Source organism: Gymnoscopelus microlampas, assembly GCF_963454915.1.
Source record: "Gymnoscopelus microlampas genome assembly, chromosome: 21".
Taxonomy (NCBI): domain Eukaryota; kingdom Metazoa; phylum Chordata; class Actinopteri; order Myctophiformes; family Myctophidae; genus Gymnoscopelus; species Gymnoscopelus microlampas.
Window position 1 is genome coordinate 39,138,662 of NC_139958.1, and position 12,195 is coordinate 39,150,856.

The 12,195-nt window shown below is 40.6% G+C and overlaps 1 protein-coding gene across 1 annotated transcript in view; it reads left to right on the forward strand.

Moving 5' to 3' along the window:
• Nucleotides 1-12,195, forward strand: part of LOC311037163 (uncharacterized protein) — a 37,521-nt gene that overhangs the window by 23,227 nt on the left and 2,099 nt on the right. The window contains exons 3-5 of the mRNA XM_084046275.1: nucleotides 444-544; nucleotides 7,234-7,368; nucleotides 11,349-11,459. Coding sequence (XP_083902401.1) covers nucleotides 444-544; nucleotides 7,234-7,368; nucleotides 11,349-11,459 — 347 coding nt within the window. The remainder of the gene's footprint in view (nucleotides 1-443; nucleotides 545-7,233; nucleotides 7,369-11,348; nucleotides 11,460-12,195) is intronic.

Below are 12,195 nucleotides of genomic sequence, written 5' to 3' on the forward strand. Positions count from 1 at the left end.
GTCCTGTAATGTCAATGGTTGCTGTTGGATAGCTGTGTTCAAAACAAAAGTATTGGTATAGAAATGTACTTAAAGTACCAAAAGTAAAAGTACTAAAATGTTTGATCGGCTATTTTCAAATAGCCTAGGTATAAAACAAAGCTAAAGTGGTTAATGTAGGTTTTATAACATAATCATTTATATCTGCAAAGTAACAAGTAACTGAAGTTTTCAAATAATTGTAGTGGAGTAAAAGTACAATATTTGCATCTGAGATGTAGTGGAGAAGAAGTAAACTTATAGACAATTGGAAATACTCCAGCAAAGTGAAAGTATCTCAAAATTGTACTTAAGTACAGTACTTGAGTAAATGTACGTAGTTACTTTACACCACTGGTGCCTCAGGCATTTCATATTTGTTGATCCATGGACTGTACCTCTTCCTGTCTGGGTGCACGTGACAGGTGCTCTCAGCGTACGATGTACGAATACATGCTGCACGGTGGGTTGGGCTGTGCCATCCTAGGAAGCGCCCTGATTATCGTCCCTGCTGTTAGTCTATTCTGTAAGTACTGTACACGCATGTACACAACATAGTTAAAGGATATATTGACGGGGATACCCCTGTTACTGAACACTCTAGAGCAATGATTTATATCAGAAAATAGTTCTTCAACCCTTTTAACCAACAAAAATACCCATTGAGACCTGGAACGCATCTGTGTCATTTTTTGATTTGAGCTAAAAAAAAGCATTATTTTACACTTTGGCTATTCAAAAATAGCAGATATACAAGCTCATATCGCGGCACCGAGTGCCGCGATATGAGCTTGTATATGAGCTTGTATATGAGCTTGTATATCTGAAATCGATAAATTAGTATATATATATATATATATGGACTATTCTACCGAATTGGTTGAAATTGCAGTCCCACAATGAAAAAAACTATTTTAAAAAACATTTAAGTAGTCAGACCTTACATGTGTACTAATATCATCTTATGATCTATTTAACCACAATACATTAATTTTGAGAACAAAATGTAATATATAAAAAATATACTTTATATGTTACTTCATATTGGGAGGTGGCTGTCCCAACCCCTAACTCCTAAATTTCAATTCATGAAAACAATATATAAATGATTTTTGTCAATTTATTACATTTTGTTTTTAAATACATCCTTTATATTTATCTTAAAGGGAAGTTGAAATATTAAGATTGATTTTGTGGATTTTCTTTAAATTAAAAAACATTATATAAAAAAAGCTGTCCCATGTTTTCATGTCACTACCGAAACAAACAAGTTTTAGTCCATAGGTGGAGCCTGGTTTTAGCCACACTCCCACACTTTCCACTAAGAAATGACATAAGCCAAATTCCATTCCCCAAAACTCGGTCACTCGCTCCCTCTCCTCGCTTCCTCCACTCGCGCCTAAGCCCCGCCCCTGCGAGGAGCCGAGGATTCTTTGAGAGGACGAGTGGTCGAGCGGTTTCCCTCAAAGGATCGGACTGCACTCAGCAGCGTCATTTCAAAGCGATGGCAAATTCCGCGATCACTTATGACATCTCACACAGCTGGACCAGAGCCGTGGATGAAAATATACATGCATAGAATAATATGCAGCTATAGAATTATACAGAATAGAAGAATAGACAATTCCTCAATGTGGACGGCCACAACATTGTTATCTTAGTTAACATTGTTGTGCAAGGCCATTTATTCCTGAAATAGTGAATGAAGCGTCAGGATGAGCAAACGTACATTTATGAATTTAATCCTGACCTGTCCCTCTTTTTGCTCGTACAGTCCCCAGAACCCCAGTACAAAAATGTACTCCATGAAGTGTAGATGTGTGTCAAAAAAGAAACGTCGCAGCCGAGGGGCGCGCAGAACGGTGGATGCATATTTATAGCAGAAACAGCTTCACATTTAACTATAGCCATACTCATTCAAATATGAACAGATTCTTAAAATGTAAATTTCCCTATTAGCTGTGAAGGGTCTTCTTCCATGTGTATCAGTCATGATTGTTTCGCCATCAAACAATAACAAGCAAAAAGGAAATATCGGCGGGTCCTTCTTCTCCGTTGCGCTGCTCGCGCACCTCTCATCCTAAAACACCTTCGCCCCAGGTCTAATCCGGCGGCCTCGGCCCGCGAAAAAAAATGGGGCAGTGTGTTTTGGACGAGCGTTCCGTTTTCCTCCTGTTGTCTTTTCTTTTTATTTTTCTTCGTCCCAGAAGTTAACAATGTTTACATAATCTTTGTCACAGTAATTTATAGTAGTCCGTGCACTGCATTGAGGCATGCACGAAGAGAAACTATCAGCTTTTGAGCGAGAATAAATGTGCACAATATATTTTACAATGTATAATTGTATTATGCTTTATATCATACAACGCAATAAAGCCAGTGGCTTGTTGCGGTCTTTTCAGTTACTTTACACTGTGTGTGTGTGTGTGTGTGTGTGTGTGTGTGTGTGTGTGTGTGTGTGTGTGTGTGTGTGTGTGTGTGTGTGTGTGTGAGATGCGCAACGAGTGAGCGGCGGGGGCGAGGGGGGGGGGTGCGGTCGGTGTTTTGGGTGTTTTCGGCACATGTGGAGCAGGAGAACCATGTATACGTCACGGGAGAAGGGGAAAAAAACAAAAAAAAGTGTACACGTGATGCGGAAATCTGGCGCGGAGGAGCTGTTGAGAGTGGTCGAGGATACACTTGATGTACACTCGCTCAATGCGGAAGTGGAGAGCCTCCTCGCCTCCTCCACTCGACTCCACTCGCCTCCTCCAAAACGCACATGAACAATTGGACCGCGACTACTTCCGGTTCGAAGTCGGAGTGACCGAGTGGGAGTGAGCGAGTGGCCGAGATTTTCGGTATTGGAATTTGGCTATAGACTTCCGGTTCATCATGGCCACCTGGTGAGTAGCTAGTTTACTTCAGTCATAAGTAAATGTCTTCCAAAGTCTGAAAATCAGTCTGTATTTTTAAGGATTATCACACTACCGAACACATCATTTCTGCAATTATAAACTCCTTTTGGGTTTTACTTCAAATGTGATGTTTTTTATCCATGTACAACTGCTCAAAGCTGTGTTTGCAAGCCATGTCTTGCCTAGCATTGTTGAGTTAAGCTAAAAACTAGCTAAAATTGTCACTACCAAAAAAGTCATTACCGAAACATTATGCTCAAGTTTCGGTAGTGACATCATTGTTTCGGTAGTAACAAAATTGGATGTTCATGCTTTTGAGACATTATTAAAGTAAGTTTTTCAAACATGTACATAATTGTAACATGTAGGCTACTTTCTATTTCATCATGTGGTTTTGCAGGGAGAGATAAAAGACTTAAATGCCAAAACAAAATGTAAAAAGTGGGGCAGAGGGAGACAGGCAAAGGAGATGGAGAAGTTGTGTTGTGCTTCTACACGACCTAGCACCGAAGGTGATCAGACAGTAGTTATTAACTTGAAGAGCTTGAGCAAAGTTGCAGAAGACCTACGCTGTGACACACAGGCTAACGTCTCATGTATAGGAAGTCACTCCAACACACCTCAAGTGCATCAGGGACTGGAGTCACATGGTGGTACCTGTGGCTCATGAAGAAGAAAAAAAGGAATGCATGAGCATTCGATCTTCTCTACTATGAGAAGTAGAGGAGATCAGTGTCACAAAAGCTGTGATACAAAGATGTGGGAAGTGATACAAAGAAGTGTTGTCTGTGTACACCACATATGGTACACTCACAATGTCTTATCGCCTTCCATGAAACATGACCATCCTGCCATTTGTGTTCAACTTCAACCAATTATTTAGTTCCTGAAGGACAACAATCCAAACACCCAAAAACGTCTTCATCAGTGATGGGCCGACCGTTCAATATCAAGGAAAGAACCTTCCAGATGGGATTCACTGCTGTAAATTGGAGTTAGGTACCTGGAAGCTGGTCACAGAAAAGGGCCTGCTTATGCCACCATGAAGCTAACTGCAGAATTACAAGTAGCTAGGGGTACGAGTCCGACAAGCCCACTGCTAAAGCCCTTTAAAACACACTCCTACCTCTTAAAGTCAAGCTCATCTACGTGGAAGAGTAACATATATGCAGAATAAGCGCAATCCTTCCAAAAGAGCTGCCCACTAACAAAGGTACACTGAGCATTCATCAACTTATTTGTACTATCCACAATCCATCCACGCTTCTTTTACAGCTGCGAATGGAGGACAATATATGGTACTGTGCACCATGGACACGGTCATCATCTTAATCCATCCACCTGAGAAAGTCACTCAGAGGCATGTCCAAAGAAGCCCAGCAGTGTCTAAAGCATTGTTCGAAAAGCCAAATCTGTGAAAATATTGATGCATGCTCAAGTGACTTGTAAATGTTTTAGTCAAGTGTTTCAGTTACAAAATTCTTAATGTCAATATTAATTGCAAATATTGTTTGTCCTTCCAAATAAATGTATATGGAAGATGAGACCTATTGTTATTGCTTCAATAATGAATTACTATATTTTATTGATCATTTTTCATTATATTTCAAACATAAAGCAAACATATTCACTCATAACATTGTTATGAGTGAATATTTAGCTAAAAGAGTTAAGTGACTATGGCACCGCCTTGTAAACAAAATACTATGGTCACTACCGTAACAATACAGTCACTACCGAAACACCAGTTATGTTGTCAAAAATCAAAGATAGTGAGTTATCAACCAATATTTTATGATAATGTTGGTTAGGTGTATGTGTTATGTCAACAATGAATGTTTAGCAAAAAGAGTTAAGTGACTATGGCACAGCCTTGTAAACAAAATACTATGGTCACTACCGTAACAATAAAGTCACTACCGAAATAGTGCAGTCACAACCGAAACACCAGTTATTTTGTATTTAAAAGAAATCAAAGATAGTGAGATATCAACCAATATTTTATGAAAATGACTGGTTAGGTGTATGTGTAATTTCAACTATCATTAATTCTGAAATCAATATAATCAACTTTATACATTTTACAAAGAAATATAGCATTTAATTTTGATAAATCTTAAGAATTCAATATTAAAAAATCAGTTAGCATATACATTTTAATGTATTTAATTGTAGAAACCACCTACATTAATTTTTTGAAATAGTCTGTACAGGGGAGGATGAAAAAATTAATTAATACATTCATATAAGTATCTTTATTCTAAGGTAATTCTACATGTTTCGGTAGTGACACATTTTGGGAGGAAAGATATTTCAAAATATTATTAAAATACAATATGATAATTGACTGTACTTTTACTAAATATGTGTCCCTTAGATCTGGTGCAACGTGAATATGGTCAAAGTCTTTCCAAAATAGAATACAAATTTCACACAATTTGCAACTCTGAATTTGAACCAATTTGGTAGAATGGCTCATATATGTTATTTTAAATCGAACATTTTTAACTCAAATCTTTGCTTCTGGGGGTCCCTGGAACTAGATATTTTGAGATGGGGATCGGCAGCCAAATATATCATTTTGGGGGTCCTTGACATGGAAAAGCTTGAGCACCACTGATACAGAAACGTACGTTTTTCAGAAAACTGTTAGGATTTAGAAGACATTAGTAAGAATCGGCCTCAGGTCTTAATGGGTTAACAAAAGATATCACTTACCCTATACCTTTAAAAGCCACCATTCAGTTATATGATGCTATGAAGCAATTGCTCTCAAGGTTCAGCAGTGATGGTAGGAATGCAGGAATGTTATACCCACTTGACTGGACTTTCTTTCTTTTTGTTTTACCTATCATGATTCATATCCCACGGGGGAACTTCAGTTTTCGGCTTCACCCAGCTGAGCGCTGCCCACTGAGGAGTGCGGAGTGGGAGCAGTTAGGGGTTAAGTCGTATCTGGGACCTCTGGGACCTCCAGAGTCCTAGGCGGGCTCACTAACCATTCAGCTATATGGCCGTCCCCACATAATGGGTAACATATATGGGATTATGCTATTTTCTAAATGTTTGCCTCTTTCTTACATTTTTTGACAATTTGACCAGTTTCTTATAGTATAGAACAATGGTTGTCAAACTGGGGTCTGGGGACCCCCAGAGGTCCTTGAGGGGGTTCCAGAGGGTCCACAGCAAAATTTGTTTAGCATCAAAATCAGTGTAACCAGTTGAAACCTATATACATTGGTTATTTCAAAATAGAAGATCTACAAGCTCACGTCGTATTGAGTGTATCTTTTCATCCAAAATGGCTATAAATTATTGGCCTGTATACACGAATGAATGAATGAACGAATGAATGAATGAATGAACAAACAAATGAATGAACGAATACATCACTCTCTCAGAACTGCGATAAGTCATCTGCAAAAGGCACACTTGCATAATAATTAATCATCGTGATAGATAGGCACATAGTTTAAGGTTACGGTGTTATAAAACAAACTTCAGAATTTTATCATACACACCAGCTTACTCATACTCAGTCCCCATCCCATTTAAATGTTATTTGAGACACTTTCGCCTTCTGGGCTCCACGCAACTGTGTGCTTTGCTGATCTGCTAAAACCGCACCTTTTCACTGAAGACCTCCAGGGACCCCCCCCCCTTGCAGGGGGAGACTGATTGTTTGTTTGATTGATTGGTTGAATATTTTATTAGGCAGAAATGTAAAAACAGCACAATACAATTAAAACACTTTGTCTACAAGGTCCGTCCAAAAAAGTCCTTGCGGTCTTGCTTCCATTGAGGACCTTGGTATTCAATTCATAGACAAATAAAGTAGCACCAACAGTTCAATATCATCACAAAAACACTATCATGTACAGAGTCGGAAAAAGCTAAATGGGGGGGGGGGGGGAGTCAAAGGAAGGGGGGGGGGGCGGGTCGTCTGTCTAAGGGAGAAGTGGTACTACTTCCCCCTTTGGCATCCTGAAAGGTGAATTTTCAGGGCTGTTTTAAAGGAAGCCAGCAATCTGCATTTTTTGAGGGATGGGGTCAGACTAGATTTTGCACAACGCCGGGTCATTTCCCCGCACAGGATTAGTGCGGTGGCATTGCAGGCTGGTTGGGGGCCAGTTGCAAACTGTAGGATGGTTACATTTGGCAGCACTGTACTTTACATTCTCCGCAGAGTTGAATCTCAGAGTTTTAATTTGCACTGAGAATTTTGCCTTGCAGACAGCCGATCAGTACCCAAGATACCATGAAGGTCTCATTCCACATGAACACTCATGATTTGTTCCATATCTGTCTCCCCCACCAGCATCAGCACACATTGGCACCTGCATTCTCGTGTCCATTGTTGCAAGCGTCTTTGGCATGATCTTTGGCATGTCCTGCCGTACATCCTGCAAGGGGATAAATGTGTTGGCTGCAGGGATTTTGTTAAGTGTTGCCGGTGAGTATTGACAATTTGACACGCATGTATTCACAGCAAAATCCTCAGTGAAGTTGTACAAACGGACCCTTTATGGTCCATAAAGGGACCATTAGACTCTCAGGGTACTATTTTGCGCGTCTTAATTTATGGCAGGTCTCACGAGTTAACTAGGCCTAAACGCCTGGAGGGGTGGTCAGCACTGTTTTGCTATTTTGGGGACGGTAATCTGCGCCTTGCGCCAAGGTGCTACGCGGGAAACGGCCCTGAATTAGCCATGGGTGTGGTTTGGGTGTAACCAATCAGATCAAGGTGCGCTGTACACAACAGGCAGGCAGTGCTATCTTCCCTTCTTCCACCACGGAAAGGTCTGACATTTCTATTCAGAGCGATGACACTTGATTATCTTCTATTAACATAATTGCATTATTAACATAATGTATTAACATTAACATAACACCCACATTCTGCGGATTGCTGAGTACTTTAAATGACAAAAATCCCTTCAGAACTGTGTGAGATATATAGATTAATGAAACATGTAACAAGTAACCACACACCGACTGGTGTGGGGTGTGGTTTTGACCAAACAGCACAAATTGTTGTCTTTGATTAAACTATCTTCTGATACAAATACAATTGACACAATGAATTGAAATACAGAGATCCAGAATTTGGTGTGAGGAAGACTTTTCAGTTTTGTGTGACTCCTGTGCGCGCCATACTGGCAAAATGTCTCTGTATATTTAGTGACAATTATGAGCTAAATGTAGATAAAGCATAGCACAATGACGCAATGGATTAATGACATCACTGTAGGCTATTCTAGAATATATATCAGCTTCATGAAAATTATTTTTCCTCTCTCTATTTCCTCACAGTGGCTATTTGGAAAGACATCTCCAAAAATGCGCACAGGTTCTTCATGTCCTACTTGTTCCTATTTCCTACTGTATCTGCTAAAGCTTCTCAAAAAGAATCCGATCTCCAAGTTCACAACACGTGTTGGGAGCTTGTAGATCAGATATGTTTTGGCTGCATAGGCAGGGGGGGCAGCTAGACACGGGTGAAAAAAAGGTCTCTGCTCACTGAAACATCATATAGGCGAGATCTCCAAACGCAGTCCATGGCCGTCACAATCCCTGTAGCTTCATCTAATTATGTCTCACTAGACCATACCCGGTGAAGGGCGCAGGCGAGAGTAGTTGCAAAGTTGGGGTTAATGCACGTCCTGTCGCGCGCTTTCTCCCCCGCGCGCGCCCCGTCGTGGCGCCCCCCTATTTTGGGGTACCAAAAGCGTGGGACAAAAAAATCCAAAAGTGAAAAAGAAAAAAGAAAAAAATGCAACATTTCTTTTTTATTTTCCTGGGGGTCCCCGCGCACCCCTGTGGAACATGGCGGACCCCTTCGCCTGTTTTTTTTAATATTATAGGAGGGTGTTGTGATGTATTTCATATAAATGTAATTTCAGTAATGCATTGAAGCTGGTATTGAGGCGGTACTAAAAGAGGCGGTACTAAAAGAGTATTTGTAGTAGTAGTATTTACTCATTTGAAGTACTCTTAAGTATTGTTACTCAATGTATTTTCTTGAAAGTGTTTTTAATGACTTTATTAGCTTTAACGTTTTTTTTTACAGATTTTTAAGTATTTTTACTGTTCTTATCAACTTTTAGGTATGTGTAGTGTATTCATCAATCTTTAAGTGTTTTTACTCTTTTTTTCAACTTTTCAGTACTTTTAAGTATTTGTACTCATGTTGAGTACTCTGAAGTATTTTTACTCAAGGTATTTGAGTATTCTCTCCGTCCCTCTCTCTCTCTCTCCCCATCTCCCTATTTTCACAACGCATCGCGAGGCGTTGTGAGCTTGTAGATCAGCTATTTTCACAACGCATGGCGACGCGTTGTGAGTTGATGATGCAACCTTTATTGTGAAGGAACGACTGGAAGAACGTTCATACAGGTTGTTGATAAGATGTTTAACGTAGCTGTTAGCCGTAGCATGCTAATTGCTAACGCTACCCAGTTGCAAATTTGGGGTTAATGCACGTCCTGTCGCGCGGTTTCTCCGCCGCGCACGTCCCCGCGCGTCCCCCCCCCCGGCCCGCGGTCACCCCTCCCCACGGGCGTATATATATATATATATATATCAGCACGGAGAATGGCGTAGGCATGTTACTCGCCCGGCCCGGGCCGTCTGGTCATGTGTTTACTTTCCACAGAAAGAATTGTAGACGTAGTCAGAGAGTGGGCGGGGTCTGGGTGTTGCCATGTCGGCGTACTGTAAGCGCTGTAGGGCCAATGTTGGTGGTATAGGGTTCGTTTGGTTTGGCCTCGTTTTCATAGATCTTGCTGCTTGTTTCTCTCGCGAAACCTGGCACACAACGACGCATGCGCAGTTTGATCAAGAGTCCACCCTACCACCGTGAGCTTACTAGAATTATAATAGGATGTTCAAAAGGTGATATCTTGACACATCAACTAATATTTGCATTCTCAATTGGCTATTATTAAAGCACCCCAATACAGTACGTTGCGTTTCTCCCCCTTTCTCTCTCTCTAAAAGTGCAACGAGTTGTGCCATTTTTATGTTTCACTTGGTTGCTCGCTAGTGCTACTGCTGCCCAAAAATATCTGACCTCCAAGATCAGATATTTGATCACAACGTGTCACTGCGACGTGGTGTGAGATTGGAGATATTTCAACCTACAGCATTTGATTGAGTGGTAAATGGTAATCAAATAATAATTGATACACCGAATTGGCATCAACACTCTGCTGGTACAGAGAATTCAAAATTATAGCAATCGGTTGAGTTTAGGTGTGGTATGGATTAATGAAACTGAATGGTCTGGTGTGGTTATAGCCAACGCAGAACCACAAAACAGTAATTGTCTTTAATTAGCCTAACTGTTGATACAAACACAATTGACACATGGAATTAAAAGTCACACTTGTGGATTGCAAGACAATTTTTACAATTGCTTAATTCACATGTTCCGGTGTCCAAGTGTACTTGCGTTGTGAAGCCGCTTGCCGAGGCAGGCTCTTGTGTACAAGACGAGGTCCAAGGGTCGTCTAATCCGCAATATGCTAAGTCTGTGCAAGATATGCTCTGAGGAAGGCTCATAGCCGAAACGCGTAAGCGTTCATTTTATTGGTGTGCCAATAAAATAAGTGGAAATGTGAGTAATTGTCCTCCATGTAATTGACATTTTTGGATGTGCTACCCTTTTTGATTTTTTTTAATTCCTTTTTTTGATCTGTGCAAGATAGCTTTGCGCTATGATTGTGTGCACCACGCCACATTTTATGATCAACCACGACTCCAGGTGTAAAGTCTGTACAACATCTTAGGTGCAAAACAGTTTCATGTATGACCTGCTAAATTAGAAATTGCGCATTGCACTTTTTCACGGAAGATAGGGCCCTCAGAGTTAAACTTGAAAAAGTGCTCCTCGGAGCACAGGTCTCCGCCAGGTCAGGTATTGAGACATTTTGTTCAAAACAGAGCACTCCTGCAAACTTTGGAAGCTATTCTTAGCCAATGAAGATGGAATATGAAAAATCTGAAAGACCCGTTTTGTTTAATGACTATTAGAGATACTGTGTACCAATTTGTGTGATGTTTGGATACAAAAAAAACTCTGTAGGAGTACTGTCAAAATGTGTTTTGCAAAAAGCGGCCTCCTGGTGGCGCTATAACAGGCCCATGTGAAAGATTTGGGGCAGAGGTTCTGAATTGGCATCCAGGGAGTGTGTGTGTGTACAGTTTCGCTGAAATCAAGCCAACAGTGCCGGAGATTAGCTGTCCACAGACGGACGGGGCGACGGACATACACATACACACAGACACACGGACTGACGGACAGGGTGCAAAACATAGTCTTGGCCATGCCTTTCGGCCTGGCGGAGACAATTAACAAAATATTGACGATTTTACTGTGAACGTATACACTAATAATAAATATTGTAACTCCCAACCTCTCACCCTTTTCAGCTGTCGCACAGGTGGTGGCCATGACTATCTATAGCAATGGTTATGGCTGTATGGTCACCCCTGCAAATTGTGGACTAGGCTGGTTTGCTGCGGTCACAACCTTGCTTGCAGGTAAGGATGGAGAAACCCCATGGATACACTGCTCTCCTAAAATGATAATCTGAACCACATTGTTGATGTGCTTAACGTTTTTTCTACATTATATTGCTGATTTCAGTTTAACTCATTGCGTATATAATAAAGTCAGCAGGACAAAATCATTATATTAGTTGCACTTCTGGCAGATGCCAGAAGGGCCGGGTATTCTGGGGCCGCGGCCAACCCTAAAATCGAAATAAAGTCACCAAAAACTGAAAAGAAACTAACATAATCCGCCAATTAACCGCAATTTTTCGAAGCGCGCGGGCGACCCCCGCTATGGGCCGGTGAAGATCACAAATACAGGGCCGATTTTCTGTGCCAGTCCGTGCTTGGTTATACTGCAACACATGGCTCCTCCTGGCTTTAGTAACTTTCCTGGCTCAAGTTAGTCTATGAGCCAGAGCCCCAAAATTGAGCAATGATTATCAAAAAAGTGGGCAAAACCAAACCTATATTAAATTGTTCATTGGGTCAATACGAGTAAATAAATATATGATAACCTTTCCACAGGAGTAGCTTTTTCATGGTTATCACACATTTTGTAATTTTCCTCATACGTACATGACAGGTGAAAAAATGACAACATTTAAAAAAGAGTTACCATAATGAAACTTCACCAGTTGATTACTTACATGAAGACAATGATTTATCGTATTACAAGTTTTCTGAAATTGTATATTTAAATATGCAAATTAGGCATTAGGAA